The sequence below is a fragment of the Camarhynchus parvulus genome, chromosome 1 (genome assembly GCF_901933205.1).
Source record: "Camarhynchus parvulus chromosome 1, STF_HiC, whole genome shotgun sequence".
NCBI lineage: Eukaryota > Metazoa > Chordata > Aves > Passeriformes > Thraupidae > Camarhynchus > Camarhynchus parvulus.
The window spans coordinates 111,298,592-111,326,033 of record NC_044571.1 but is presented as its reverse complement, the minus strand read 5'-3'; the positions used below and the strand labels follow the sequence as shown (position 1 = coordinate 111,326,033).

Genomic DNA, 27,442 nt, shown 5'->3' with positions numbered 1-27,442 from the left:
ATTTTGCTGCTGACCAAACCAGCCCAGGTTTGATGCAGAAGTCTCTTCTGGAAAACTGTAACCTTTTCCTCCCCTGCTGTTGCATTATTTTTGAAGTATGATGCAACCCTCATACACAAAATAAAGCCTAGCTTATAAGCATTTTTGTTCATATGTACAAACCCCAGTAAAAAAAGTTGAACACAATATATACACTGGGAAATATAATCCTGGAATAGGTGTCGATAACATGATTGTTCTGCAAAATAATCCTGCCCACGTTTCCCTTCAGAGATCTCTTCCTCTTCAGGCGAGGTGTGTCAGCATTGGAGATGTTGGTTTGACTTGCCCTGGTCTCATTCTCCTCACAGGGCTCTGGGAAGGGACTCAGGTCCATGTCCTCATCCGCGTCGTGGTAGCAGCCGTCGAAAGCCATCGCTTGCACTGCGTCCATGCTGTACATTCCTGAAGCCTGGCAACAAAGGACAGTTACTAGCAGGAGCCCTTGTGGCAAATCATAAATGAATAAACCATCAGTGTTGAGCATGTGGGGAACAGGGCTGTCCCACAGTATGGCTCTCTGTGGGGCCTGCCCCCCTGAGCGGGACATGAGCAAGGAAATGTCATCAAATGTCATAAAGCACACTTGTCTGCCTGATCATTGCCAGCTGCTGGCTGCCAATTCGTGCCTCAGCTCATGAAATAGAGGAATCTTACTCTCTCCTGTAGGTCTGTGTGGCTGGAGTTGTGGGAAATTACTTCAAACATTTCTGGGAGTAGGTTTTTGATGGGATTATCCAATCATGTGAGAAACATATGCATTCTTTCTGTGCTCTTCCCCTCGTGATATTCCAGCAAATGAGTTTACAGAGGGGATATTCTTCAAGCAAAGGTTTTTTTAAGTGAGAGCTTCACAGAAAGTAGATGTTTAACTTGTGGCTATTTCTGCTTCAGGCACACTTTTCTAAAAATTACCTTGTCATTCATCTGGTCTTGGGACAAAAAAACCCCAGGAAACAGGGAGGAATATCATATGAGGGCATGCTGAGGTCTATTTCAGAGACAGGAGAAATACCTTGATAGATAGGCATTTGAAAATAGAAGGAAGGTTATATTCCTCTGAGGGGGAAAAAGGGGGGCAAAAAAATATTCCTAACCTCTGCCACAAGGGAAGGGAGAGGAAGCACAGACCTTTCAGGATCTCAGAGAGGAGGACACTTTGTCTCCCTTCACCCAAGTGAAAAAAAAGTGAGATACAGAGTGGAGACAGAGATTGTTACTGTTCTGTTATCACAGAGTTGTACCAGGACTACTCTGTGGCTTGCATGATGCTTTCAGAAGGCAACAAAACACAGAGGGTTGTACCTTGCCCCTTTTTTTGAGTTGTTTTCTCTCTTCAATTGTGGTGAGATAGTTCACTGCTGCATACTCGATGACTGACAGGAAGACAAAAAGGAAGCTGATCCATAAATACACATCCACAGCCTTTATGTAAGACACTTGAGGCATTGAGGCACTTACTCCTGTCATGATGGTGGACATTGTCAGTACTGTAGTTATACCTGCCAGAGAGAAGAAAGAGGTTATCACAGTTCTGGCCAGCTGGTTCTGTTTCGCTCATCACCACTGCAGAGCTTTGTGAGGGAGTGTGATTGACACCCCCTTTAATTCCCCCACACAGGCTCTGGGAAGTGGAGTGAACCATGAAGGACCCATCACACACAATGCTGAGAGCACTAAATCTTCTCTCTGCTCAGAATGGTCACTGAGCAGCACAAGGAACAGGTTTCTGTGGCAGCTTTGGGCACTGCCACACACAGGTGAAAGCTGCGGCCATTCTTCACTTTCCAGAGCCAGGGCTGCCACTGCGTTTTTTCTTGTCCAGGAAAATCACTAAAGAATCATTTTCCCTCCCAACACTTTCTCAAATTGTACTTCTTGAGAACAAATATAACTCCACAGCTCTCTAAAAGCAATCTAGCATAAAAATGCTACAGCCACTGAAACTAAGAAAAAATTATTGTTTGTCTCAGTGTGACCAAAATTTCACCCTCATCTTTTCAATCTCTGCTCTTACATCAGCTGTTCTCATTTTGGTTTGCTCCAGCTCAGGAAAAAAAAAAGAACACTCAACTCAGGCTCTGCTTTTAAAGAAATCAATGTAACTCTAGAAGACAGCACTGTCAGCTGAGTCTCTGCAGCCTTTCTCCAGATCTACACCAGTTCAAGTCCACTGGAACACACAAGAATTTCCCCCCTACCTCTCTGCAGCTTTTTTAGTTTGAAGGATGGAGCTTGAAATACACCATATAAGAGGAAATCAATTTATTTAATGTACATATACTCTAGGCCAAGGAGCTAGGCTTATTAAACTTTGTTGTTAAGGTTTCCTATAAATTATGTATGATTATGCTAATGAAATGTGCTTTATTCATGGAACTCCTGATGCATAACCTTCTGCAGAAATCCATACATAAAAAACATGATCAGCAAAACCATCTTGAGAACATTCAAAATTGCCTACTGAGAATTAAAAACTTATTTGTAAAGATGAAGTTAAATTTCTTCTAAATAAAAGGAATTCATAGATGCATTAATAAAAGTAGGTAGGAGGTACCATAATTTGTTTACAGATTAACAAAGAGATTTATATCTCATGTATTAATAGCTTTAGACTGTGCCAATAGAAAGGGATCTGAGTGGCTACAGTCCTATTTTTTCAGCTTGATATAGTTACAGAGAAAAATGAGGGCTTTTTCTCTTGTCTAAGAAATGTGGCAACACACAGCTGGCTTCTGGGAGCAGCATCAGTGAGAAGAAAGAACAGGAGCTTCTGTATTTTAACCTGACATTTGCAGGACTGGTGCATTATGGTTGCATTAGATATCTTAACAAATTCCCATCAGATCTTCAGGGATCCTAATTTTTGAAAAAAATGTACTCACTTCAAAGCCATCAGCATTACATTCACAACAAAGACAGCCTTGGAGTGGCATCCACTGATTCACCAGTGAGAAAAAAATAAACTTCTATTACAAAACACTGTAACAGGTCCTCTTCCCCTGAGCTGAGGTGTTCAGAACTTACTTTTTGGCTTCCACAGGAGATTGTGTGCCTTGCACAGCTAAGACACCAAAGCAAACATTTCTAAGGTGTCCCACAATGAAAGGCTTTGGCAACTGTTTCCAAGTTGGTAGGAAGATAGTGAATGTTTCTTGAGAAAAAGAAGAGCTGCAGAGCTTTTCCATAGATTGGGCTACACCTAATGATCCATGGATTTGGGGAGGGATCTGACTGCCTGTTCCTACCTGTTACTTTGCTGGGAAGAGGGAAGGAAAACCCAGGTTTTGCAATTAAGTAAAATTCTATCAGGAAATCTGCAGAATCATCCCTTTTTGCTTTTGTGGTGTGTGAGCTGTTTCCAAAAATAGCAAAGCCAGTCTGAACAAACATCCCCTTTCCAAATGTAGAGACTGACTACAGGTAATGACAAGAGAAGTAATAACAGTGTTGTTCAGGCAATTAGCTGATCTTTTTGCTCATGTCCTGTGTAAAGAAGCTAATGTAACTCCAAACCCTCCCCTCTCGAATCTATACCTCCCAAAGAATATACAGCAAAGATTTACCTAATGACACCCTGGCAGGAACAGCTCTTCTGTCAATCCAAAAGGAAACCCAAGACAGCATCACCATCAGCATGGCTGGGAAATAGGATTGTAGCACAAAAAAGAAAATATGTCTGCGGAGTGCAAAGTTGATAAAAAGTCGGTTGTACCAACCTATTGGGGAAAAAAAGGGAGAGGAACAGGTTGGGGGAGAAGAGAAGAGAGCTATGTTATTTGTGAGCTCTGTTTGCTGGCCCCTCCTTCTGGCAGGAGTGGTGTATCCACAGCAGGAGCAGCAAATGCCTCAGAAATCTTGCCAGCCCCTTAGTTTTACAAAGTGCTTTACAAACTGTCCATCCTCCTTCATTTATGGGAGCATCTCTAAAACACTCTGTTTTAACTGAGGCTGGGAAATTGAAAAAAACCAAATAGACTTGAGGTGAAACTGCCAGGACAATACAGACAGGATACAATTGTGCAGTGATGCCAACACCCTGCCTTCCCTGAATTACCTGACAAGAAGCAGCCCTTCCTTCCTGTTGTTTTTTTTTAATTTTGGTGGGAGCTGCCTGCCTGCCTGCCCAGCACTCACTTTAGAGGACAGGGTGCCATCTAGTGAATTTGGGGCGTGCTCTGCCTGTGCAGCATTGCATCTGTGCTGCACCTCCTGCCACGGCAGGGAAACCAGGTTTCAGGGAGGGGAAAAAGGCAGCAGTGGGTGCCTGCACAGCATCTGCCTGTCCAGGACAGACAGAGGCATCTGTGAGCCTGTGCTGTGAGCCTGCCATCACAACGAGTGACTCTATAGAGAAGAACATATCAAAATGAACCCCAAATAATATTAAATGTTCTATTGTGTTTTCAGTTGTGGAGAAGGTTTTTTGCTTTATAGATTATTGTCTCTAAACTGGATTTAAATTGTTGCTCCTCTGGAGGTCTGGGAACTCCAAAAGCCCAAACACCACAGGTGTTGTTCACTGAGATTCACAGGAAAGAAGATGCAGAACCTGAAATGCAGAAAGCTGCTTTGTGGGAATGATGACTCTCATTAGAGTGGTGCTGTTTGTTCTCCACTATCATTTACTTGGAGGGTTAAATTTGCTTCCAACAAGAAACAAAAAAACAAGACAAAGTAGAACCTCCTGAACAAAACAAAACTTCAAAGCCAAAGCCACATGTAAGCCCACAAATGACAGCATTCTGATTACCAGATATGCTACAGGCATTATTCAGGTACTTCCCAGTGGTCCCTGGGACTTAAAAAAAGCCTTTGCTTTCACCTTTATGCTGCTGAATAAGCTCACCAACAGAACCTCTGCGTGTTCAGTGTAAAGTTACACTCTGCAAAGTCAAAGATGCTGTGAGGTGCTGCAAAGCCCTGGGTGCAGGGCCATTGTCAGTGTGCCCTGCTGTGCACAAGGCTCTCTTTGCTTGCCTTGAGTGGTTTTTGATGAGAATAGCAAGGCAGGAAGAAGCCAGCTGAACTCCTGGAACCCAGTCTGGTGGAAAATATCCCAGTCTCCTTCTGGCAACAAGGACAAATTTGATGCAGCTCTCAGCAAGACACAGTTATCATAGCAGGGTATCCACATGACAGTGGCCCTTGAAAGATGGAGCTCTGTTCTTAGCTCACACAGGAGCAGGAGATAAGGGTGAAGAACCGTACCAAGCTGTGAATTCCTCACTGCTTAGGCTGCATCATAATTTAAAATGGGATTTCTGCATTCAGTAGCAGCCACCACAAATTTGGATGGTCCTCTTTTGAAAACAAAAAGAAAATAATCTGTAAATAAAATACACTAAATAAATATATCTGCTGCTTTCTTTAAAAGCTTTTTTCCAAAGACTTGTGCACTTCATCATATTAAATGGAGTCATTTCTCTTTTATTCATATGTTTTGATATAAAGGGCAATAACCAAACTGAAATGAATTGACTCAGACTGTAAAGTACAATAGCAAGAGTGCTGTTTTCTTTGGTTAAAAACATATGGTTAGACTACTTACTTAGAGAATTGTTTCAAAATTTGTAATTTCATGTAAAATACAAGGAAAAAAACTCCACACCCTGCATGAAATCAAACAATGAACTCCTAAAGCTTTGTGCAGCTTTCCAGAAAGTACAGAGCAACATCTACAGGGAGAAATAAAAACCTGTCTGGGGCAGATCAACCTGAATTTAAACTATGTTGCACTGACAGAAAGGGAATTTTTTCCTTGCAACTTTATGTATAAACAAGGAAAATTAAGAAAATCATTAATTAGACCTGAACAGGTAATAGTCTCATTTGAAAATCCTCCAGTCAGCAGACTTTTAGTGATGTTACACAGCTCCAAAAGTGAGGATATTTTAGCCAATAAAACACACTGGAATTCCTCTTGTTTGCTTTCTAGTATCTGATCCTTTCAGATTTCCATTTTCAAGCTTTTCTGTATAGCCAGGACATAAAGATTCCTGTAAATTCAATACTCCAGTGGCTTTCAGAGAGGCACCATGATTTTGCAAGAGCTCATAACAGCACATTTTTGGTGGTTGTGCATTTTTTTCATGTTCTTAATGCCAGACACGAAGTTACAAGTATTATTATTGCCTTTTTGTTTCTAAAATAAAGTTTTATATTGGAAATGCAAAGAGAACCAAGGCCCCAGACTGACAAGACCTCATTTTAACAGATCTCTCAGCAGCCACTGTCATTTATTAGCAAAGAATTTGAATGTGAAGAACATTCTGCATGATTTTATCCTGTGCTTCTCTCTCCTGAGGAGAGGGGCTTACTATACCAGTACTGCTGTAAAAAGCAAGTCCACTGGAAGCACTGAATTCCTCAATGAAGAACTGGGAGAGGGAGATGTGCTCATCTGTGCTCAGGGACTTGTTTCCATGTTTCCAGTACAACATCAGATCATCTTCATTGTATGCATCTGTGAGAGAGCAGAAACTGAAGTTATAAAGTTACTGAAGTTAATCACTTCCCTTTCTTAGGGAGAGGAGACCATTCAGCCAATCTGGGAAAACCCCAAAGAGACATTTTTTCACACCAGTTTGCCAGTTGGCATGGAAAAAGTTTGCCAAGAGCATGTTCCATCTTGTTCCAAGTGCAGCCCAGACCTGTGCCCTGCCAGCAGCTTACAACTGAGGCAGGGGTGAAAATGCAGATGTTTCACAGTAACACAAGCACCCATCTTCATTTTTCCAACAAGTCAAATATTGACATTTTATTTTACTTTTAATCTGCACATTTTTTTTTTTCTCAGAGAAAAAATCCTCATGTTTTTTGACAGATTTTTAGATTTAGGCCTTGGAATAAATAGCCAGTGGGAATAAAGCAGGGTGCATCATGGTTTTTCCACCTTCCCAAAGCTCACTGAGGTCTGGAAAGATCCCAAATTGCTTACAGTTCAGTATGTACATGCTGAAGGGTTCAGGTGATACATCAAAAAAGTGAAAGAGGTATTATGCACAAGAGGGAGTGATAGTAAGAATGTACATGTGAAGAACAATTAGGAATTAAACTTACAGCTTTCCAGTTCTAAAGAACAGTTCTGTGTGTCCAGAGGAAACCTACTGAAATCCATGAAGCACATAGCAGAAACTGTTATTCTGCAGAAAAGAACAGAAAAACAGAAATAAAACTAAAAAGTTAACACTTTCTTAGCTGTGCACACATCTTAGTACCAATCTGCTGTTTAGAATCCTATTGATTGAGGTTTTCTGCCCTTTTAGATGCTTCTAAAAGAGCTTCAGGATGGTGAAATAAAGTTAAATCAGTGAGAGACCATCTTTTTAAGAAAAAACATAAATAGATTTTATTATTAAATAAATTACCTTTGATTTTTAAACCTATATTTGGCCTGATCCTTCATTAGCCTTTCACACATTTTGGTTTAGAGGTTTACAATTACAAAGATTAACAAAGGGAGTTCACATTTCTTGACTTGATTTCTCATAGACTGAAGTAGATAGTATTACAGATTAGAGCAAGTATTATTCCAAGGGATGTTTTCCCAGCTAGAATGATTATAATATTTAATTTAAAAAGAGATTAGCTGCAATTTCTGGAAGCTTACTCTCCTCTTAAATGAAATGCTCTATATTGTAAAAAGCTTAAGGAAATCTAGGCAAAGCCTATTTCACATTCCACCTGCTTTTTCACAAAATGTTTAGAGGACAAATCCCCCTTTGTATTTAATAAAGAACTAAAAACAATTGAACTTGCTAGGGGCAGCAAGTTAAATATGGTAAATATTGCCAAATTTCCCTTTCCTGTCACAGCTTGCATGTCATTTGATGGTTAAGTTCAATTTTTCAGTTTTGCTCAAATGGAATCCCACAGGAAATTCAGTGAGGGTTATACAAGTGCCCTTTGAAAACCTGGGCTCAGTAACCACACTGAGCTGAATTTTTACAAATATAATACTTTACTGGCTTGAAATGAGATGCTAAGAGTGGGACATGCATACAACTTCCAACTATGGATGTTGTGTCCATCCTTCAGCTATTGGCTAAAGGACATGGGGAACAAGAGGAAAAGAAAGTCTGTTTTAGCAACAGATCTGGATTTTGGTTTCACTTTGCTTCAATAAAACCCTGGATGCCAGGCACTGAAGAAAAACTGTGAAATATGCAGATTTATTGCATGTAAGTATTTGGAATTTAATTTACTTGCTACATGTAAAACTGGCAATACAAGAAAGGTTTTTTAAGGCACATCTAAGGAACAATTCCTGCTTCTCACTTGGAGAATCGCTGATACAAACCTTAGTGAAGTTCCTTAGTATAGTTCCTCTGATCCCTCCTTCTCAAGAATTATGGAAATTAATACAGCAATAAAAAGCACACTTCACCTCATTGTTCCTTACTGTCAGTGTGACTCTTGAACATACACTGCTTTAAAGTGGTGTACAGTTGTTGTGAGGATTTCTGCATGTCCTCATGACAGAGGAGATAAATTCATTAATTGTTGCAACAATTATTACACAGCCACAATCTCAAATGCTTCCATAAATCTTCAAACTGTCCAGACTGGATGAAATATCACTTCTGTGCTCAGGGCTAATTAGTACCAAACTGAATTTTTGCAATGCACAGGCCTCAGGTGCCTTACCCTAGGGGGAAAATTGCTACATTAAAACTATTTCTGCCACATCATCCAAATCTCCTTCATACAGCAAAGCAGTAACATACAGAGGGAAGGGAGACACATTAATGACCTTGCTATTCCAGTTCTGGAATTGCTGTTTCACTTTCCAGTTCCTTTTAGTCCCACAACACTGGTGGTATCAGCACCAAAAATCTGCTCTCTGTGCCTATCCAGAGCCCTGGTTTGTATCACTGCCATGTTAACTGGTAAGCCAGAGTGAAAATAGCTGAGATAGTTTCAAAAGACTCAGGAAAAAGAATAAAACAAACAAAACTACCAAAATTATGGTTATTTGTTAATAATTTTGGGCTTTACTGTACTCAGCAGCAATACTGCTAGAGCCACTGGCAAGGAATTAACACTTGATAAACTCCCTTGACAGGAAACAATATCTGAATGATAGAAAAAAATACATTTTCAATCCTTAATGTATTTTCCCACTGTCGAACCAGTTTCCCATGATGTGCTGCCAGGGGATTAATGCCAGCCCAGTATGAGAATCTTATAATTACTTGCAAATATTTCCAGTCATTTCAATTACAGCCAATACATGACAACTGCAGCCATGGATGTTCTTAGGGAAGGGTATTTCCTCACCTCAGGCTGAAGAGGACATTGCCATCAGGGTACACTCGGAGCATGATGTTTTCCACAGTTGTATCATGGATAAAAGATCTTTTGGAGTGCACAAAAAACACATCAGGCACCCAGATCTTTTTTATCAGCCGTCCATCAAAAGTCATACTTTTGTTTTTGTTGCTTCGGAATGAGAGCCTCTCATCCTTCCAGTAGTGTCTGAGATATAAAGTCATTGTGAAGTCCTTTGTTTCATTTAAAATAAAAGGAGACAATACTTGTTTTAATCATGTGCAACAGAAAACACTACTAATTAATCAATTCAATCCAAAGATCAATTTCTTCTCTGCACATTATCTGAAAGATCCTTATTGAGAGGAACTAAGCACCACTCAATGAGTTTGAATTTGAATACTGATGAAATTTTGGTTGTTAGTCCTGTCTCTAGTGTCTGAGACTAAGACTTCATTTATCCTTAGATAAAGCTTCTACATAGCTCAGTGGTCTTCTGGATTGGGCCAGCTGTGCAGTCATAAAGAAGCTTTAAAGCCAGACAAAGGTAAATGGAAAAAATGTTTCCTCTGGAGATCTTCACAACCTTCTCCAAGAATGGACTGTGGTTCCCTTAAGGTTCCTTTACAAAGGGATTAATTGGAGTTCTTCACAAGCACTAGGTGAATTTTTTAAATCCATAAATCTGTTCATTTTGTACAAATGTTTTACAGGGGCTAAATTAATACATTTATTAATTAAATGCATCATAAAGAAACAATTCAATGAATATCATAAGAGTAAGCAGTTTGATAACTACATATTCTTTTAATATAAAACATTATTACAAATATTTTATGATCCTATTTAGAGAAACATCACAACTGCAAATATATTTGTGGGAAGAGATGGAGAGGATGCTGCAAAGCCAGTGTGAGCTTCTGCACAGCCTGAGTGCTCTGTGTTCACCTATATAAATTTTGTATTATTAGGCAGACACCATTTGTCTCAGTAGAACAATTGCTTCTGGTAAGAATACTGTGAAGGGACTTGGATCTTCCCCTGTAATATGATTTTATGGCCCTGTAATACAATTTTATGATTTGAGTAGTTTTGTAAAGCAGTGCAGGAGCTCATACTGACAGTATTAGTGACAATTGGGCTGAAGAATGAACAGCCTGCATTCCAGTACCACAGGCCCTAATTGCAGCGTCTCGTCCCCAGGACCACTTCTGGAACTGATGTTTCTCTTTCCATTTGTTATGATCACAGCTCCACCCATGCCACAATTATGAAATACTCAGATTTGCATAGGCAAAAGAAGCAAAGGACATGAAGCCTCATCATGCAATGGAGTTTTCAAACCAGAGCAGTGCCCACTCTGAGCTGTTCCCCTGGCCCAAGGAGAAATTCAACACTTACTAGTTTAAATGCATGCTTCAAGGCAAGGATGTGCTCTTTAGGGTTTGCTTTCTTTACCTACATTATTCTGTACATCCATCTGGATGTTTCTGAACCCCCTGTATTTTTACTGAAACCTTTTATTCCAGTTCTGCTCACCATGTCAACTTCAGAAATGCTGTCAATGCTCTCCACCTGCACATCAATGCCCACAGGTATTGGTGACCCTGCATGGGAACAAAAAGAGGCATGAGGAGCAAAAATCCATATTTTTAAATGGAAGACTGCTACAACAGCAGGATACAGAGAGTACTCTATCCCAGCACTTACTGCAGTCTCTCCACCTTAAAACACTGAATGATAAAAGGCAACAAAGTAAAACCTGCAGCTAAGCAGTTGTAAAAATAAGCACAAGATGCTCAGTGCTCTTTTTGCAGGCAGACCAGTTGTTTTTGGCACAGCAGTTTGGCCAGCAGTGGCAGTGTCCTTGTGATGCCACAGCTAATTAATGAACCCCTTGGAGTGCAGTTCAGAACTACCATGGGAAAATGCTGAGTAAGTACATGGAATACATCAAAGATTGCAAAGCTTTCTTACCACTTCCAATGCTTATTCACAAAATATTATGACTCTTTAGTTACTTTACTTTAGTTACTGAGCTGTTTAAGGTTTGGTATAGCTGTTCATGAAAAAGCATTGCTTGCTCACTACCTCACAAGAGAAAAGCTGTACACATGCTAATCATGTTCTGTTACATCTGTTCTGTGTTGTGTATTTACTGAGTGCATTTTTGGGATTAAGTTACTCCAAATCGATTAAAAATTACAGCCAAATATGAAAATATTTCCACTCTTTTCAGTGTGAAGTATCATGAATGAAGGATTTAGTTCTACATGGGTCATGTCATTCCACTAATTGATTCATCACTTCTGACAGTGAGGAAGAGAGGAGCATGCATATATGCATATACACACCATCACCCCAAAAATATTCTGCTTTTGGCATGAAAATCAGTAGTAATTATTGTACACAGGATTCCAATCACTTCTGTCAAAAATAGCCAGCTAAAATATTTTTAAATACACATTTCAAATAACCAGTTAAAAACATGAATACAGGGAAGTCTGAACAGCAACAGATTTTCTAACTTGTCTTTTTCTTTTCTTTTCCTTTTAGCCCTGTCAAGCCAAAATAGTCCAAGAACATCACTCTTGTGATAACCAGCCACAATATTGTGTCCCTTTTTGGAATTATCCTTAAAATAGCAGCCTTCGAGGATTACACAGCTGCCTCCAGTTCTTACCAGTAAAGATCTTGAACTATTTCAGAGGTATTTTTAAATCTGGCTCTGTAATCTCTTGATTTTACTTGTCTTTTTTTAATGGGGAGTCTGTCCCTGCACAGAACAGATGAAGATGCATTGTGCATGGGAAATAAAGGTGAGATGTGCTCAGATTTAGCAGGGCACACCAGAAAATATTTAGGCACTGACAAGAGCTGGGCTCTTTGGCTCAGAAATCGTGTCTCTCTCTGAGAGGAATGCCTCCCTCAGCCTCTTGGCCAAAGCCCAAAAAAAGATTCAAAAAAGGAACTCTAGAGAGCAAAGTTTGTTAGTAAAACACCAGGCAGCACTTGGAAAAATGCTGCTTCTTCTGGAGAATAGACACAGGAAAAGACAGCTCCTCCAGAGGCTGATGCACAAAAGTATCAATGAATATATTCAGCCAGACTCCTTCATACAAAACAACAGAATTTTCTATACCTCTCTTAAACTAGTTTTGCCCACTTCTTGCTTTGTCTTGATCACAACACAAAAATAGTTTATTTACACTAAATACCAGCTTGTACCAAACACTGGCATAAAAGTGCCTGGTTGTAATCTGAGTCATCTTTTCTGTATTCCACTGAAATCTTGTAAACTAAAAACAGGTTCAGCCAAAGTAGAAGTCATTGTGGAGTTTATATCTGATGTGAGCATCGCTCACAAAAGGCATTCACACATCATTTAAATGCAAACAACAATTCATTTTCAATTATGTGGGTGGAACAGGAGGAGAGCGGGAGCAGCTCTCAATGTCAAGAAAGGTTTTACCAGTTCCTGAGTCAAGGACAAATCTAAAGCAAATAAAGTTAAATGTCTCCCATCAGCATCCTTCAGGCAAACAAGGAGCTAAGCACAAATCATAACCCAGAATCACACATCTGACTTTCTAAGCCATGTGTCGTGAGGAAAAGGCTTTTCTTAGTGACTGCTGCTCCAAGTGTGATGATAGCAGTTCTAGTATTTGTTGGAATTTCAAAAATTACAGACAATTTCTTACCCAAAAAATTTCTTACCCAAACAAACATTATTCCAGCGTGGGCAAAATTTCCATCAACAATTCAGCTCCTCTGGGCAGAGAGTACAAAGGAACTGGTCACAGAACTGGAAATCAGTGGCAGCTTATGGTTATGTTGGTTGCATGCACACAAACCAAAGTGCCACTTATCCATAAATACACACAGAGACACCTGATTCTTTGAAAGGACAGCCTGTGCCACACTGGGAACTACTATAAAAATATGCTGGTGGTGACAATAAATAGCATAAAAGAAATCAAAACCTATGGCCAGGAGAAATACAGTGAACAATTCTAAAGTGAACTGAATAAAAAGGGAACTGTTACAATTAAATTCATTCCTGATTAGGTAGAAATGCAAGAAGTGTGAAACAGACTGCTTGAGAAGAGATTCCTCTTCTCTGTCTGAAGAAAGACAACAACCTTACTCATGATGCTTAGTGAGACAACACTGTCCAGTCTAGCATTCAGCACAGAGAATTATTAAATCACATCCCCTACCCCAGCCTTGATCCATTACTAACAGATCAGAGCAGTTGCAAATATTTCCTTCCTATTCTGACTCTACTTTGGCAACAAATGTAAGTAGATAATAAAAGACAGTAAAGACTGCACCGATATGCAGCCCTGATCATGTGCTGTTCAATTTTCTCAACTGGAGCACTTCAATATCATTGTCACTAACACACCCAACAAGACACCTATTGGCCTCAGTCTGGTCTAATCCTTCATGGTTTTTGGGAACACTTGTGTGTGTGATTAAAAATCAACTCCACTAGAAACAGGGATAATTAGCTATTGGGAACAGGCTGCTAGGAACTGTAATTTCTTCATCCCTTAGATTTGTTTTGTCACAAGAGAATGTTTTTTATTAAAAAAAACATAATTACAGTAAGATTTGAAAAGGTTGCTAAACCAGCCAAAATAGGAAAGCAATTCATCTACCTCTGTGTCTGCACCACAGCTTTCTCCCTGCTAGATTGAGAATTTCAATCACTGGCTGACCATCAGACATCAGCATCAAATTCACTTTAAAAAAAAGCAACCAGAGCAAAGCTGTGGTTTTTATTTCCCAGTTTGACAAAACTGGGGATGGCAGAGAGGATTTTGTTATTAAATTGAGCAGCTTCAGTTGCTTCTGGAGGGTCACTACAAATCATTATTTTAGAGGGATTAGTGATTTTCACAATGGAGGCTCCACAGATTTTCAGGATAATTACTCCTCAGCAGAAAAAAACAGCATTGTTTTCAGACAGGTTTCACTTCATGCAAGCCATTGCCAGTCTTTTATTTTAAAGGTTTAAGCATAGCAAAAGAATTCCTTGATGAGCATGGAATTTTATTAATAGATAGTACATCAGGCAAATTCTGTAATACCCTTTCTAGAAGGGATATTACGTAAAAAGGCTATCCTTTTAGCATTTTGGGATCCATTTCCACAGTACTAATGACTGCTTTAGTGAATGCTATGATATTTTTATAATAGCCAGACCTTTGGGCATGCAACAGATTGCACCTGAAGATCCGTGGGATAAATGTTGAATTTAGAAACAACTGTACCCAGTTGGCTTTGTAGGAGTATATGCTGGGAAAAAAAAAAGGAAAAACAGGAAGGTCTAGAAAAAACTGCCAGTAGGAGATAGAGACCAGGGGAGAATTAAGATCTGTAGGTGGATTTTGTTCTAAAAAAGAGGAAGAAAACTGGATAGAAATATAAACAAGCTCAAGGGAGGTGAAGCTTTGTGGATTTTTTAAATTTCTTCTGCCAATGACAGGAACAGGAGAACTACTGGCAACAGTATTTTCTTCCTGTTACTACTGCGTTTCTTTCTTATTTATGTAAGAAACGAAGGTGGTCTGGTATGAGCAGTAACCAGCTCTTGGAATGGAAGACTTAGCAATGTGAAAGAAAAAAATTCAGTGGAAGACTATTAGAGGTCTTTCAAATAATCAATATATTTCCTCTCCCCTCCTGTCCTGGATCCCCAGCTATTCCTTCCAGTAAGAGGTGATAAAAAGCCATTCCACTTTCACCCATGTGAGTCTTCACCAGAGGGAGAAGACATTTCTCATCTTTCAGGGAGAGCTGTGGTGCAAAAAAGAAAAGAACTTAGGGGCAAAGAGCTGTTAGAATTGCAGCACTTTTTGAAGATACACTGGGCCATATTTTCTTCCCTTCCCTCCCCCCTTTTACCTTCATATATAATATATTATATTATATTATCATATATTATATATAATATATTATGTATATATATGTATTACACATATAATATATTTTGAAGAGGGAGGAAGCATAAAGGGGGAGTGATATAATAGGATTTCTGATCCTCTAAAAATTCAGAATGAGGATTATGTTTAATTGCAGATTGAGATGCAAATTTTCAGGAAAGACTGATACCTCTTGACCAGCTCAATGCTGCTAAATTATTTTCATCATTTCTAACACTTGCCTATGTTATTATCTTCTATATTGGTTGAAAAATAAGAGATCATCAATTTTAAAACTTTAACTAACACACTTGTAATGTAGGAAACTACAGGTCCTTAAGACACAAGGTAAAAGAAAAAACAATATATATATATATATAAACAATATATAGACATATATACACACATGCATGTGTTACTTCCACCAGTACTTTGAAATAAGATAGTTCAGAAAATAAAAATATGTAGATAAATAGATGTATAATAGGGGAAAAAAGTGAATTTAAAGGATTTCTATGGATTTGCTCTCAGACCTCTCTCAACGTGGAGTTTTGGCTGCTATGGCAGTTTGCATTGTGGCCCTCGGATCTGAGCTGTTACAAGTCAGGATATGCTGAGAAGTCTCATTCATTGTCTGTGCTCACCCTTTCTTGCTGAGTTTAAAACTTGGGGATAAGCATTCCAAGAAGTGCTGGCAGCATAATTTAATTTCTTACATTTTCTCCACTCCCAGTTTAATCTGCCTTCTCACTTCCAAGCCATACAAGACCATGATATTACACAGAAGGCAACAATCAAACAACCACAACAAAAAATTAGGAAAAGGAAAAAACACCACCAGCTTCCATCAACAACTCAAGAGCCTGGCTTAGGGAGTAAATACAATGCAACAATGGCAAGTTTAGATTTTTAAAGTTTGAGTGCACTGAATTGTTGGTTTGCCTCACTTATCCTCACTGTATAATGAACTGCAAAGTAACATTTTTAAAGAGTAAGATCAGCTTGCCAGCAGTTGCTGGGTTTGCTTCATCTCAATGCTTTATGTTTCTCTGGCTTTGCTCTCTGATCTGCTAATAAATGGACAATGTCAGGACTAAATTTTAAAATTTACAGTCAGAGATTCAAATTCTGATTGTGCAGCTGCAGTGGCACTGCAATCAACAGAAGAATGCCAAAATACACTCATATAAATGGCAGCAGAGTTGTATTCATTTGGTCAAAAAATGGATCTCTCACCTCCACAATTATTTCCAGTAACACTGCAGCCAGTAGCATCAGTGTCCAACAGTTCTATATTTATTTCCCCCACGTTTTTCCCTGTGCATGTTTGCTCAGTTTACAAATCAAATTCAGCATGTTCTCCCTCTGTTTTTTCCTTTGTACAGCTGAACTGTAGGTACTAAAAATTCTGGGTCCTGTGGTCTGCTCATTTACATGGCATGTGTTGTGCTAAGTGAAATCAAACAAACCTCTTAGATTTAAGAGTTCCCTGAACTGAGGAATCTGCAGCAGCATGAATTTTTTTGCTACCTTTTCTCCTAAACTGATGCAAAGGGTGACTGACTTTCTCAGGCAAAGGGACACAGTGGAGCCAGATCAACAAAATCTGTCATTCCAACTCCCTGACATACCCAGAAAATCACAATGGGGTATAGGAGAGGGGGAAAAACCTGTCCCACTTCTACAGGTAAAGAATAAATACTTGTTTTTCATCCAGCTTTCCTGATCTGGTTTTTTGTTTTTGCAAACTGATGCACAGGGCTGAGCTGAATAAATCATGTGATGTGGCATGTGACAGATACAAGCCCCTCATGAGTCACAGTACAGAGCTGCTTCATTAAATTTGATGAAAACAAACCCAAGATTTCACCTGTGGTAACTGCACAAAGCCACAGTCCTGTAAGTCTCAGGGCAGTTCAGGGTTCTGTTGTAACTGCTGTGGCAATGACTGCACAATGAGATCTCTAATTTCTCCCTCTCCTCCAGGTAAGTTTCCTCCTGCTGCTCATTTAATCATCACTGTTCTTCAGAGAAACCCACACCCCGTGTCTGCTGTCATAAAGTAATCCTGAGGATGTTATTCAGATTCAAGTTTCTGTAGAGAAATTTGTCCACTGATGAGGGCACAATTGTGTGTTAAATCTCTGCTACTGCCTTATGAATACCAAGCCACTCCTTATTACTGCAACACCACTGGAATCAATGGCAAAACAGGAACTCTGGAGTATAAATTTGAGATTGACACTCATTTCACTGGGACTTTTTTTACTCTGTGCTGTAAAAATGCCAGTGGATCTGTTTTAGTCTAAGAGAGATTCACATTCACATATTAAGGGAGTTCTGAAAATTTGGAAGTGTGTGAAGAAGAAGGTGCTTCCCCTGCCACTGTGGCATGTGGGTGACAGAGGAGAAGCAGAGCTGAAGCACTCTCCTCCTGAAAGCTATTTCTGAAAGACAGGAGTGCAGCTGAAATCACAGCCAGAGCAATGTGATGAGTGAGAGGCCTGTGCAGTGAAGTCAGTGGAAAAACTACAGCTGGCGTCAAGAGGAACTGAATGGGCTCTGTGAAGAGTCATCTACAAAAAAAGGACAAGGAGAAAAAGCCTGGGTGTGAAAAATCCTCACTGCTCGTGGAAAATTACAACTGACAGATCACAGGGTATGTTCTCAAAGCTGCTTTTATGTACATCATCAATACTGGTTTCTGGCATGATCCAGTGATAAAGGACATCCCAAACTCTGTCTGCTTTCATGGATATGCTACCTTCTTTCTGAGGTGACGCTCTCAAAAATTTAAATTCCTTGTAAGGTAACAAGAAGATGTTCAGATTAACAGATATTAGACAAGACAGGTATTAGGCAGGAGGAAATCTGAATTTCTGTTGCCAAGAAACAGACTGTATCTCAACTATTATTCAAAACCAGTCAAGGTTTTTGCTGTCTGACAAGACATCATTTCTATGGCAACAAGAAACCCTTTCCTATTCTCCCAGCGCATCCCAAGATGCTTTCCTTATCCACTCTCCCTCCTGGCACAATCAGCAGGCCCCAGATCCCAGCAGCTGGAGTCAACAAGAGCAGCTCCCCAGACCTCAGCTTGCCTCCCAAATCTGTGTTTGTCTACACCACTGATTATTGGTCCTCATATATTTCCTTTTGGCCTCATAATCCAGAGCAGTCCAGTGTAATTTTCATGAATCATGAAAAGGGAAGTGGTGACACAAAGGCTCAGACAAAGCTTATTAGTGGGGCAGGTCTCTCATTTTCCCTTCCATGAAGGAGAGTCAAAATTGAATCCAAACTGTGAACATCCCATTGAATACTCCCTTCATCCAGATGCAATTTAGTTAAATGAACAAATAATCATCATAGTGCCCAACAAGACAGAAACAATATCATAATAACCTGAAGGCCTGTGGGTAGTTGTTGGTTGGTTTGTTTTTTTTAATTTTGTACACAGCAAACAGATTTAGGAACTGATGGTTCATTTCAATCTCTCAAAACAAATCTGATGACTAAGTAATTTGCTAATTGCTACTAGACTGTGCCGTTTACAGGGATACCTTAATCATTGTTCTCAAAGAACCTTATTCTAATACTATTTTTTACTTAGTTCTGTAAAGCAGACAATTTGAGCAGTTTCTCCTATTGATACACTAAACACAGAGAAGCCCCTTGTCTTTGACTATTTCTTCTTTATTTCCTGAAGTACAACAACTGAGCTGTGCTGCCATTAAGTCTGCCATTCCATTTGAAATTACAAAGTTCAAGTAAACTCCCAGAGAGAGGATAAGCTCTTACCCAGCCCAGTGCAGGCATGTGCTGCTTACCTCCAAATCCAGGTCTCAGAGCAAAGTCATGGTCCTCTATGTGAAGAAGCTGCTCAGTTTTGAGTGGTCGGACCTTCGTGCTGTCAAGTTTCCTCATTTTAATTTCTCGTTTGCTATGTTTAAATTAAAAAAAAAAGAGAAACTTAATTTCTTTCTGCTGCCCTGACATTCACAGTGCTAGTCAAATGAAATAAGGACGTGGGAATACTGGGCAGCTGAATCTGGAATGTTAAGGGTAACAACTGTGCTAATAAAGCTGGAGAAAGATATATTGGGAGGGGTTGAGAAATGAGGTAGGAGGGTGCCCAGGTCCATGAAGAACACCAATTGTTTATAAGAAGTCCCAGGAAGAACTACTAGATCCTCTGCTGCTCTCCTCAGAGATTGTAGCTATCATTATACAAGAGAATAGAGCTGTTTAAAGTTATTATTCACATAAACACTTGCAAATCAAACTTGGAACTAACACCACATATCCATGGTTTAACCACTTCATATATTATCCATACTACAGAGACAATTATTCCTTTTTTAATAAATGTGGGTTTTTTCCTAGAAGCTCAAATGAGTCAATGATTTTTTGTGGAAGGACTGAGAAAGGTTGATCCTGGATCTAGGGACTTGCAGGGGGACTGGCTTTAAGTGGAAAGAGAGTAGGTTTAGATTGGATTTCAGGAAGAAATTTTTTCCTGTGATGGTGGTGAGGCACATGTTGCCCAAGAAGCTGGATGTGGATGCCCATCCCTGGAAGTGTTCAAGGCCAGGTTGGATGGGGTTTTGAGAAACCTGGTCTAGTGGAAAGTGTCCCTGCCCATGGCAGGGGGTTGAAATGAGATGATCTCATGATTTTATGTTCTACTGTACACATTAGGAACACCTTTCTCACAGAAGTGTTCTCATGGAATGTATTGCTTGGGCAGGTTTTGAGATTCCTTTCACTCAGGGTATTTTAAAATAGGTCAGATATTTACTTGCAGGAATGACTTGAATACAGCTGCTTTGCCACAGGCAAGGGACTCTCCCTAGACACAATTTCTTTCATGCCTTCTGTGATTCTCTGGGACTTTGCTGTGAGCAACTGTAATTATTACTTTTGATTGAATGATAGAAATGTGTTCTGAAGATTGGCCTTGTAGTCAAACACTGCTTAAGGCAAGGTATGGAATACCTTAGGATAAGGTGTATGCCTCTATTTACTTATTTTTGTCCTCCCTCTCACTTTTTTCTTAATAAAGAAGCCCAAGGAATTACTTCTACGTTACAGGAATGATGAGGTGGCTGCTGGGCTACTCAGAATTGTTGGGCTTGAACAAATTCATTTACCTTAGTATTCTTGAATGTCTCTGGCAGTGCTGTCTGAATCAAATTACCAGGGCCATCAGAAGGTCCATGAGGCATTTCAAATACAGACTTTAGTTTTCTGAGTATGAAAATCATGTGGATGGTGAAATGCAAGCCCACGCTTCAGAGAATTAAAATCACCACAGATCAAGCCTGCATCAGGGTAGAATGGGCAGCAGAACTGAACAGCTGCAATGTTCTACATGAGGAAATTCTGCTGCCTGGAATCCAGGAGAGGAGAAAATGATGAATTATGTTCAGAATGCCATGGCACAGCTAATACAGTTGAGAAGCATGAGGTCATTTGTCATCTGATGTGCCAAGGAAAATGCCTGTTTGATGCTCCAAGGATTTCACTGGAAGAAGCAGGCTGGAACTGATCCATCTATTACAACTCCTCACTAGAAGCAGGTCTGTGACTGAGGAAGACTTTCCCTGGACAAGAGAGGCAAAATATAAGCTACCAGGGCAGGAATTTTCTACTTAATAAGCCACTGGGAAGAGATCTTCTGGGATTTTAAACCACAAAGCTATTTGGAAGGAACATGGCCTGCTAACTGCTCAAATAATGAGCTTAAGCATGCTGAACAGATTCTTCCACTCCTGCAGAAAAGGGCATTCTTGCAGTGGTACCACAGAAAGAAATAGATTTGTCAGAGTTTACCCCAAAATATGATCAGAGGGATCACAAATTAATTAACTTTCTTGAGGCTGAGATCAAAGAAAGTGGGTGGGCTGTTACTCCAGCAGGACAGGTTGTAGTTCCACCTCTGCTCCTTTGAGAAATAGCCCAGCAGGAGCATGAGAGTACCCACTGGGGAACAGAAAATCTTTTAAAACATCTGAAGAAAGTAGCAATAGGGAGAAGAATGATTGATATTGTACAATCTATACCAAGCAAGTGTGAAACCTGTTGTAAAAACAACCCTGACACAAGCACAAGAGTTGTGTTAGGGGTAACGAAGACAGGAGCTCTCCCAGGAATTACTGGCAAATAAATTTTGCTGAGATGCCACACAAGAAGGGATGGAAATCCACTGGGACTGGTGGATCCCTTCAGTGGATGGCCTGAAGCTTACTCCTGTCACACCAACACAGCAAGGGAAATACTGAGAGCTTTGCTCAATCATGTCCTTCCAAAGTTTGGGATTTCTTTGGGAATGTCACCAGATAAAAGACCACATTTTGTTGCGACAGTAGGTAGCAGGATTCTGGGATTTGTGGTAACCACATATTTTCTGTAACCATTGTTTATAGTTATGATTTTCCAGAATGTGCTATTCATAGTTCACCAATAGTGTGAGAGAAGATTCCTAAGGCCAATCAGGCCTTAGGTCCACCATTGTTTCTATAAGAACTGTAGATTTCTAATAATAAGATGCCTTTTCATGCCTTGTGAATCAATCCTTCCATGGACAGCCTGCCCCAGAACTTGACAGCCCTTCTGAGGAAGAAATTTTTGTGAAAACATTAGCAGATAGTTTTGTGAAACCATTAGAAGAGAGATGCACCTAAGGACAGGAAATCTTTCCTTACCTAGCTGCAGTAGCAGTAACAAAGAGAACCCTGGCATTGGTGTAGATCTGGGCAATGATAAAAAGTTATTGGTCTCAGTGAGGCACATGCTCAAGAAACTACTGCTTCCACTCATAGCTGTGCTTCCCACAGCTGTATTTCAGACAAGGGCTTATATTATGTAAATGAAATGGCAATCTATAATTACATTCCAAAAGAGGTCATAAAAAGCACTTGAACTGTTTTAGATCACATAGGGAATTCATTCTTGTTGGTACTTCTATATTAAATAATTGGGAGCACTAACTTTTTGGCTGAATACTATTGCATGGACCTTGGCATTGGCCAGAGTTCTCAAAGAGCAGTTAGTCACTGCCTACAAAACCAAAGCAGCTAATTCAGAATATATTAACAATGGACAAAGACATGTCAGGCTTTTAAAGAGAAATTTAGCTGCTCCTACCTAGCCTTGAAAACCATTAGCAAATGAAAGGCTAAAGGTCTGCTCAAGGGTACTTAGATAATTTTTGGTTAAGGCATTTAATCACTTAATGTCATCAGCATAGCTCCATAAACCAATGGCATGAGTGGTTCGTGTCCCATCTGGTTGTCTTTAACTTACCAGGCTATCAAAAGTTTATGCTGGTTCAAGGAGGAAAAGGACAAGTTCATGGAAAAGAAATCACTGAAGATCACTAAATCTACAGAAATTACATCCAACACAGGATGGTGCTGGAGGAAATTTGGTGGCTTGGTACAGCTGTGAATATTAGGAGAAATATCTTATATGCCCTGTCCTTATTCATCCAAGGTTGTGCTTGCAAGCCCTTGTTGTAAACTCAGTATAGTACAGGGATCCCTGGAAAGATCCTGCTTGGCTGTTCTGTTTCAGAGCTCTGCTAATGATATGGTAAAAGTTCTCGTAGGAAACTAGAGAAAGGGTTTTTTTTTTCCCCTACCATCCTTTCATATTCAGAATTAAACTAGGTAAGTTTATGAGAAGAATACTATTAAGGTGCCTTTTGTGAAAAGAATACACTGGATGTCATGGCCATAAGTTTCTTTCAAACGTTGTGTCCCCAGGATACTCTGGCTAATACTAAATCAAAGGTATCCAAAAGGTAGAAGTTACAGAAATCCTATTCCAAGGGGAGTCTGTGGGGTACTCCAGCAGTGTGACCTCTTAAATGTTTAAATACATTCATCAAGCCTTGAAGCCCAGATAAATGAAATAATCAAAATTGCACAGTTCTCTCTCGTATACATGAAAATGCATTTCTAATTGTTCAGTAACATCAGCAATATGTACTAAGAAAAAACCTAATATTTTGACAATCAAATGTTTTGTTCTTTGCTGTAGGAAATGGACTATGAGAATAATCGCTTTCTCATGTACTTTTGGTTAATGCTTTAAAATCTTCTTTACAGGAGAATGCAGACAAACAGCTTTGGAGGGAGAATTGGGTTACTCTATTAAAACAGTGGAACTTGTAGGTTAAGTAACATTTTCACATGGGATTCTTTTTAAAAGGCCACCCATTTAACCAAGGCCATCTGTCAGCTGTGTCCCTAATAACTCTAGCACTGGCTGAAAGATTGTTCCCCAGAAAGAAAAACATACTGGTGGAAAGTCAGACCCTGATGCAGTGTACTGAAGGATAATGCAGCCTTTAGAACAAAAGCAGAGAATGAAACAAAGAGAAATTAAACACGTTTGGATCCTTTGCAGAGAAAAGCTGATTTGCTGCTGTTAAGCTTTGGGATCCTGTGTGGCTCAGATTTTGCACTCTTCTTCCCAGCTCAAAATCACCAGGACCTTGGAAATGAGGATGTGGGATGCCAAGGCTGGCCTTGTACACAGAAAACAGCCACACCAGGCAGCAGCAGATGGATTCCTCCTGGTTCCTCTTCTTCCTTTCTGATAACACACTTGTGCCTGTCTCCCAGGATTGTCACGTGGATTCATTTGCATGTACCAGTAAAGATCTGTGACGATGCAGAGGACACTGTGCTAACTCTGGTGTTGCAAGAGGATTGTCATCAGGATGCCACAAAATTTCCTGTCTCTACCACCAGGTTCCCTCCTGCTTTGTGATTCTTTATGTCAACAGTGGAGCAACTGCTCTCAGCTAAGGCAGACCAGGATAAATGCAAACAGCAGCAGCACATGCTCCCCCCTCTTACCACAGACAAAAGTGTAGCAGCTGAGCTTAAAACAGACGTTCCTTGCCACTACCACAAACAAGGTATTTTATTCTCTTTCCATTTGATTCTTAACTGCTTCCTGAAACTGGCAAAGCACCAGATGAAATCATATGTTGGCCCTGTGGCTAGTTCTGCTTATTTTCTTTGTTATTACAAATAATTGTGCACCAGCACTTAGACTGTTTGAAACATCTGGCTGAATAGCCATTCTTTTCATGAGCTTTTGGCTTGCACCAAACTTGGACCCATAACTTTGAACAGAAACCCAGAAGTCCTGAGTGACACAGCACCTCTGGGCACCTCTGTTGTGTCATCTCTTACCTTGCATTGCTAAACAGGATTTTATCAAGACTTGGAGGGTTCCAGAGATATTTCACTGCTGGCTGATTGCATGAGAAGTGATACAGGAGGTTAACAGCTGTACACCTGCTGCAAGGCATGCAATTTGAGGGGGGGAAAAACAGCTTAAACATATCAGAGGAGTCCAATTATGTTACTTTTCTTCAAAATGTGATATTGTACAAATAAACTATGAGCTCCCAAGAAAGAGGAATTTTTCTTGGATTATCACTGGCAGCCATTGGTCTGTTCACATAGTATTAGATTAATCTAGAAACAGGTTGAGAGACTTCACATGGCAGATGTGAGCTGCCTTCCTGGGGAAAAGCTCTGACACTTTGCCCAGAAATATACAGGTAAAAACCTCTCAATCATTATTCATTTTCAACCAGCTACTCGACTGAAAGGCCAAGAACAAAGACAATCTTCAAGGTCTAAAAGCATTAAATATATTCCAGAAAGGGAACACGTTCCATCATCACTACAAATAAAGCACAATTCACCTCATTTAATGCCATAAAAAAGTCTTCTGTAGCTTTATAGTGTAGCTACTCTGCTGTTTAGGTAATGGAAGTCACTTTGTAAGACTGGCATAGGACTTTGGAAGGCATTTCTGCTTCTTGTGATGGGAGTTAGAGGGCAAGAATACTTGAACATCACAGCAATAATCTGGTAGCCTTTTATCACACCAGGTAAAAGAGCTGTGTGTAGATGTGAGTGGGTACATAACTGCATATTTATGAGACATTCATAAAATCACGATGTGAAAGGTCTGGTTATGAAAAATTAATTAATATTTCACCATTTCTGTTTTGGGAACATCCTATCAATACTATGCAAACTATAAACCCAGAAACTGGAAAAATAGGACAGCAAACCAAAGGGGTGTGCTGAAAGGTGGCTGACAACATGAAGTTTACCAGATGAGCAGAGACAGATAAAGTTTATTTCTTACCTGTTATGTTTTCTTGCGAATGACATTTGTTGCCGACGATGAAGACGGTGATGCTGACTGTGAGAGCTGTGTAGCACTGCTGTTGGCCATAGGCAGGTGAGGAACAGAAGTTTCATGACCAGGACCATCTCTTCCCAAAGAGAAATGCACCTGATCATCCAATCCACCTTGCTGACTTCTTATTTGTTAGTGTTTTTACCCTTTAGAAACAGCATAGCAGACAAAAGATGCACCTGAAGCAAGGCATCCCTGAAGAGAGAAGACCGGGGCATCCCAGTTCTGATGTCCTCGCCGAGTTCCCCTCGTATTTTGGCAAATCATAAACATTCCCTCAGCTCTACATCCCTGCAGCATCTGCTGTCCAACCAGAAGCACCTTGTTTTCAGCACTGTGGTAGGTAGGGCAGTTTGCCTGGCCAGGCTGCTTTGCTCTGATCCATTGCTGCCTCTCTTTCAGCAAAGGCGCGGGTTTAAATTCTCCATCACCCGCTCAGTAACCTCCTCGACATAGCCTGTGCAGGCAAAGTGATGTCAAACATTTAATCCCCCTTAAATCCCACACAAAACCATACAAAAATCTGCTTTAATGACAAAGGTCTCTAAATTAATCTTGCTTTCTATATATGTGTGTGTCTGCTCAAAATCATCTTCTGCACAGATCAAGCCCTTTTGTTAACTGGCTACATTGCCCTGTCTTCCCAGCCATTAACATCAATTCTGGCTCTGTCAGCTGCCAGCATTTTGTCAGTACACACACACTTCCTTCTGAACACAACAACATCACAGTACAAGCCCAAACTAAAAATGAACTCCTGTTTTCATATTCCCCAATACCAGAAAATACTATTTCTCCCCTCTCTTTTTTCTTCTTCTTTTTACTAAGCTCTGCAGCTATTTAATTCACCCTAAATTTACAAGGTATGTGGCATGTCTAAGACCCAGTAGCCTTCTACCAACCCTAATTTTATCTTTATTTCACTTAGCCTGCCCTACCTGCTCAACAGAAGGTTGAATTGCAAAATATTTTACTAACAAAATGTTGCTTAAGCAATAACTTGTACATGGCAGCTAGAAATGATGGTAAGATTTCTCAGGGGCTTAAAACTTGACAATATTGGGAACACATCTTCTTAGCTGACGTGGTCAAATTTATCCTCTTCAAGCCATCAGCAAGTTCAGTTGTTATTAAAAGTGATGGCATACATTTCTTTTTCTTTATCTAAAAATCAGATATTTGAAACTGAAAGATCAGGAAATGGAATATCCCACCCCTACCTGGCAGTTGGAGGAATAATTTGGGTCTCCTAGCAGGAGGCTTCTTCCTAAGTAAGACAAACCCAGGAATAAAACCAAGCCCAACACCATGTCTGCTGAGACTGTGAGCACCCACACATCCTGGGACAATAATTCTGTCATCTGGGCATCTGCCTCCTCAGAAGCTCCCAGAGATTTCTAGCTAATTTCACCTGGGCCAAGAAATAATTCTCAGCTATGGGTGATTTCCAGGTGGAGGTTACCAATGGACAACTAATTCCCACTGTTAGATTGAATTGGGTCTAAGATCAAAGGCTCTCAACCCTACTGTCCACATCCTTCAGCTGTTCTATAGTTTAATCCTTTCCTGTTCAGCAAATTTAGGGAGGACCATTTTCAGCCTGGCCCAGGGACAGTCAGAGAGTGCTTCAGGTGTATTCCCAGGGTGGAATTTCCAGACATGGTAAACATGAGCTGCAGTTAATAAAATCTGTAACAGGTTCCATTAATTTGCACAATCATTTGGGTGGGAAAAGGAAAATAAAACAATAACTCTAACGAGAATTTATTCCAGATGGAGATAAATACAAGTTCCTGAGCCAGTCTGGTCAAGTTCCCCAGTGTCACCCAGCCTACATATATCCAAGTATTAGCCCACTAATTAAATTACATGTAAGAAAAAATCCAAAAGCCTTTGGATCCTCTTCTTTCCCCACACAAGCACAGGCCCAAGAGTGGCAGCAAATGGTATAAAAAGCAAAC

General features: G+C 40.0%; 1 protein-coding gene across 1 annotated transcript; it reads right to left on the bottom strand.

Moving 5' to 3' along the window:
* Positions 1–148: 148 nt before the first annotated feature.
* Positions 149–25,555, bottom strand: GABRR3 (gamma-aminobutyric acid type A receptor rho3 subunit). Its single transcript, XM_030952728.1, has 9 exons — positions 25,428–25,555; positions 19,073–19,185; positions 10,852–10,919; positions 9,322–9,545; positions 7,102–7,184; positions 6,365–6,505; positions 3,606–3,758; positions 1,345–1,541; positions 149–451 (listed from the first exon to the last, which is right to left on the bottom strand). Exons 1-9 carry the CDS (start codon positions 25,553–25,555, stop codon positions 149–151), a joined length of 1,410 nt encoding a protein of 469 aa, XP_030808588.1.
* Positions 25,556–27,442: the final 1,887 nt, after the last annotated feature.

Excerpts from the sequence above, each read along its gene's own strand:
- GABRR3 (XM_030952728.1), bottom strand. The coding sequence starts at position 25,555 with ATGGTCCTGGTCATGAAACTTCTGTTCCTCACCTGCCTATGGCCAACA. Across the intron at positions 10,920-19,072 it reads TCTGAGACCTGGATTTGGAG|GGTCACCAATACCTGTGGGC; the intron begins GTAAGCAGCACA and ends GTTCCCATGCAG. Across the intron at positions 7,185-9,321 it reads AATGTCCTCTTCAGCCTGAG|AATAACAGTTTCTGCTATGT; the intron begins GTGAGGAAATAC and ends TCTTTTCTGCAG.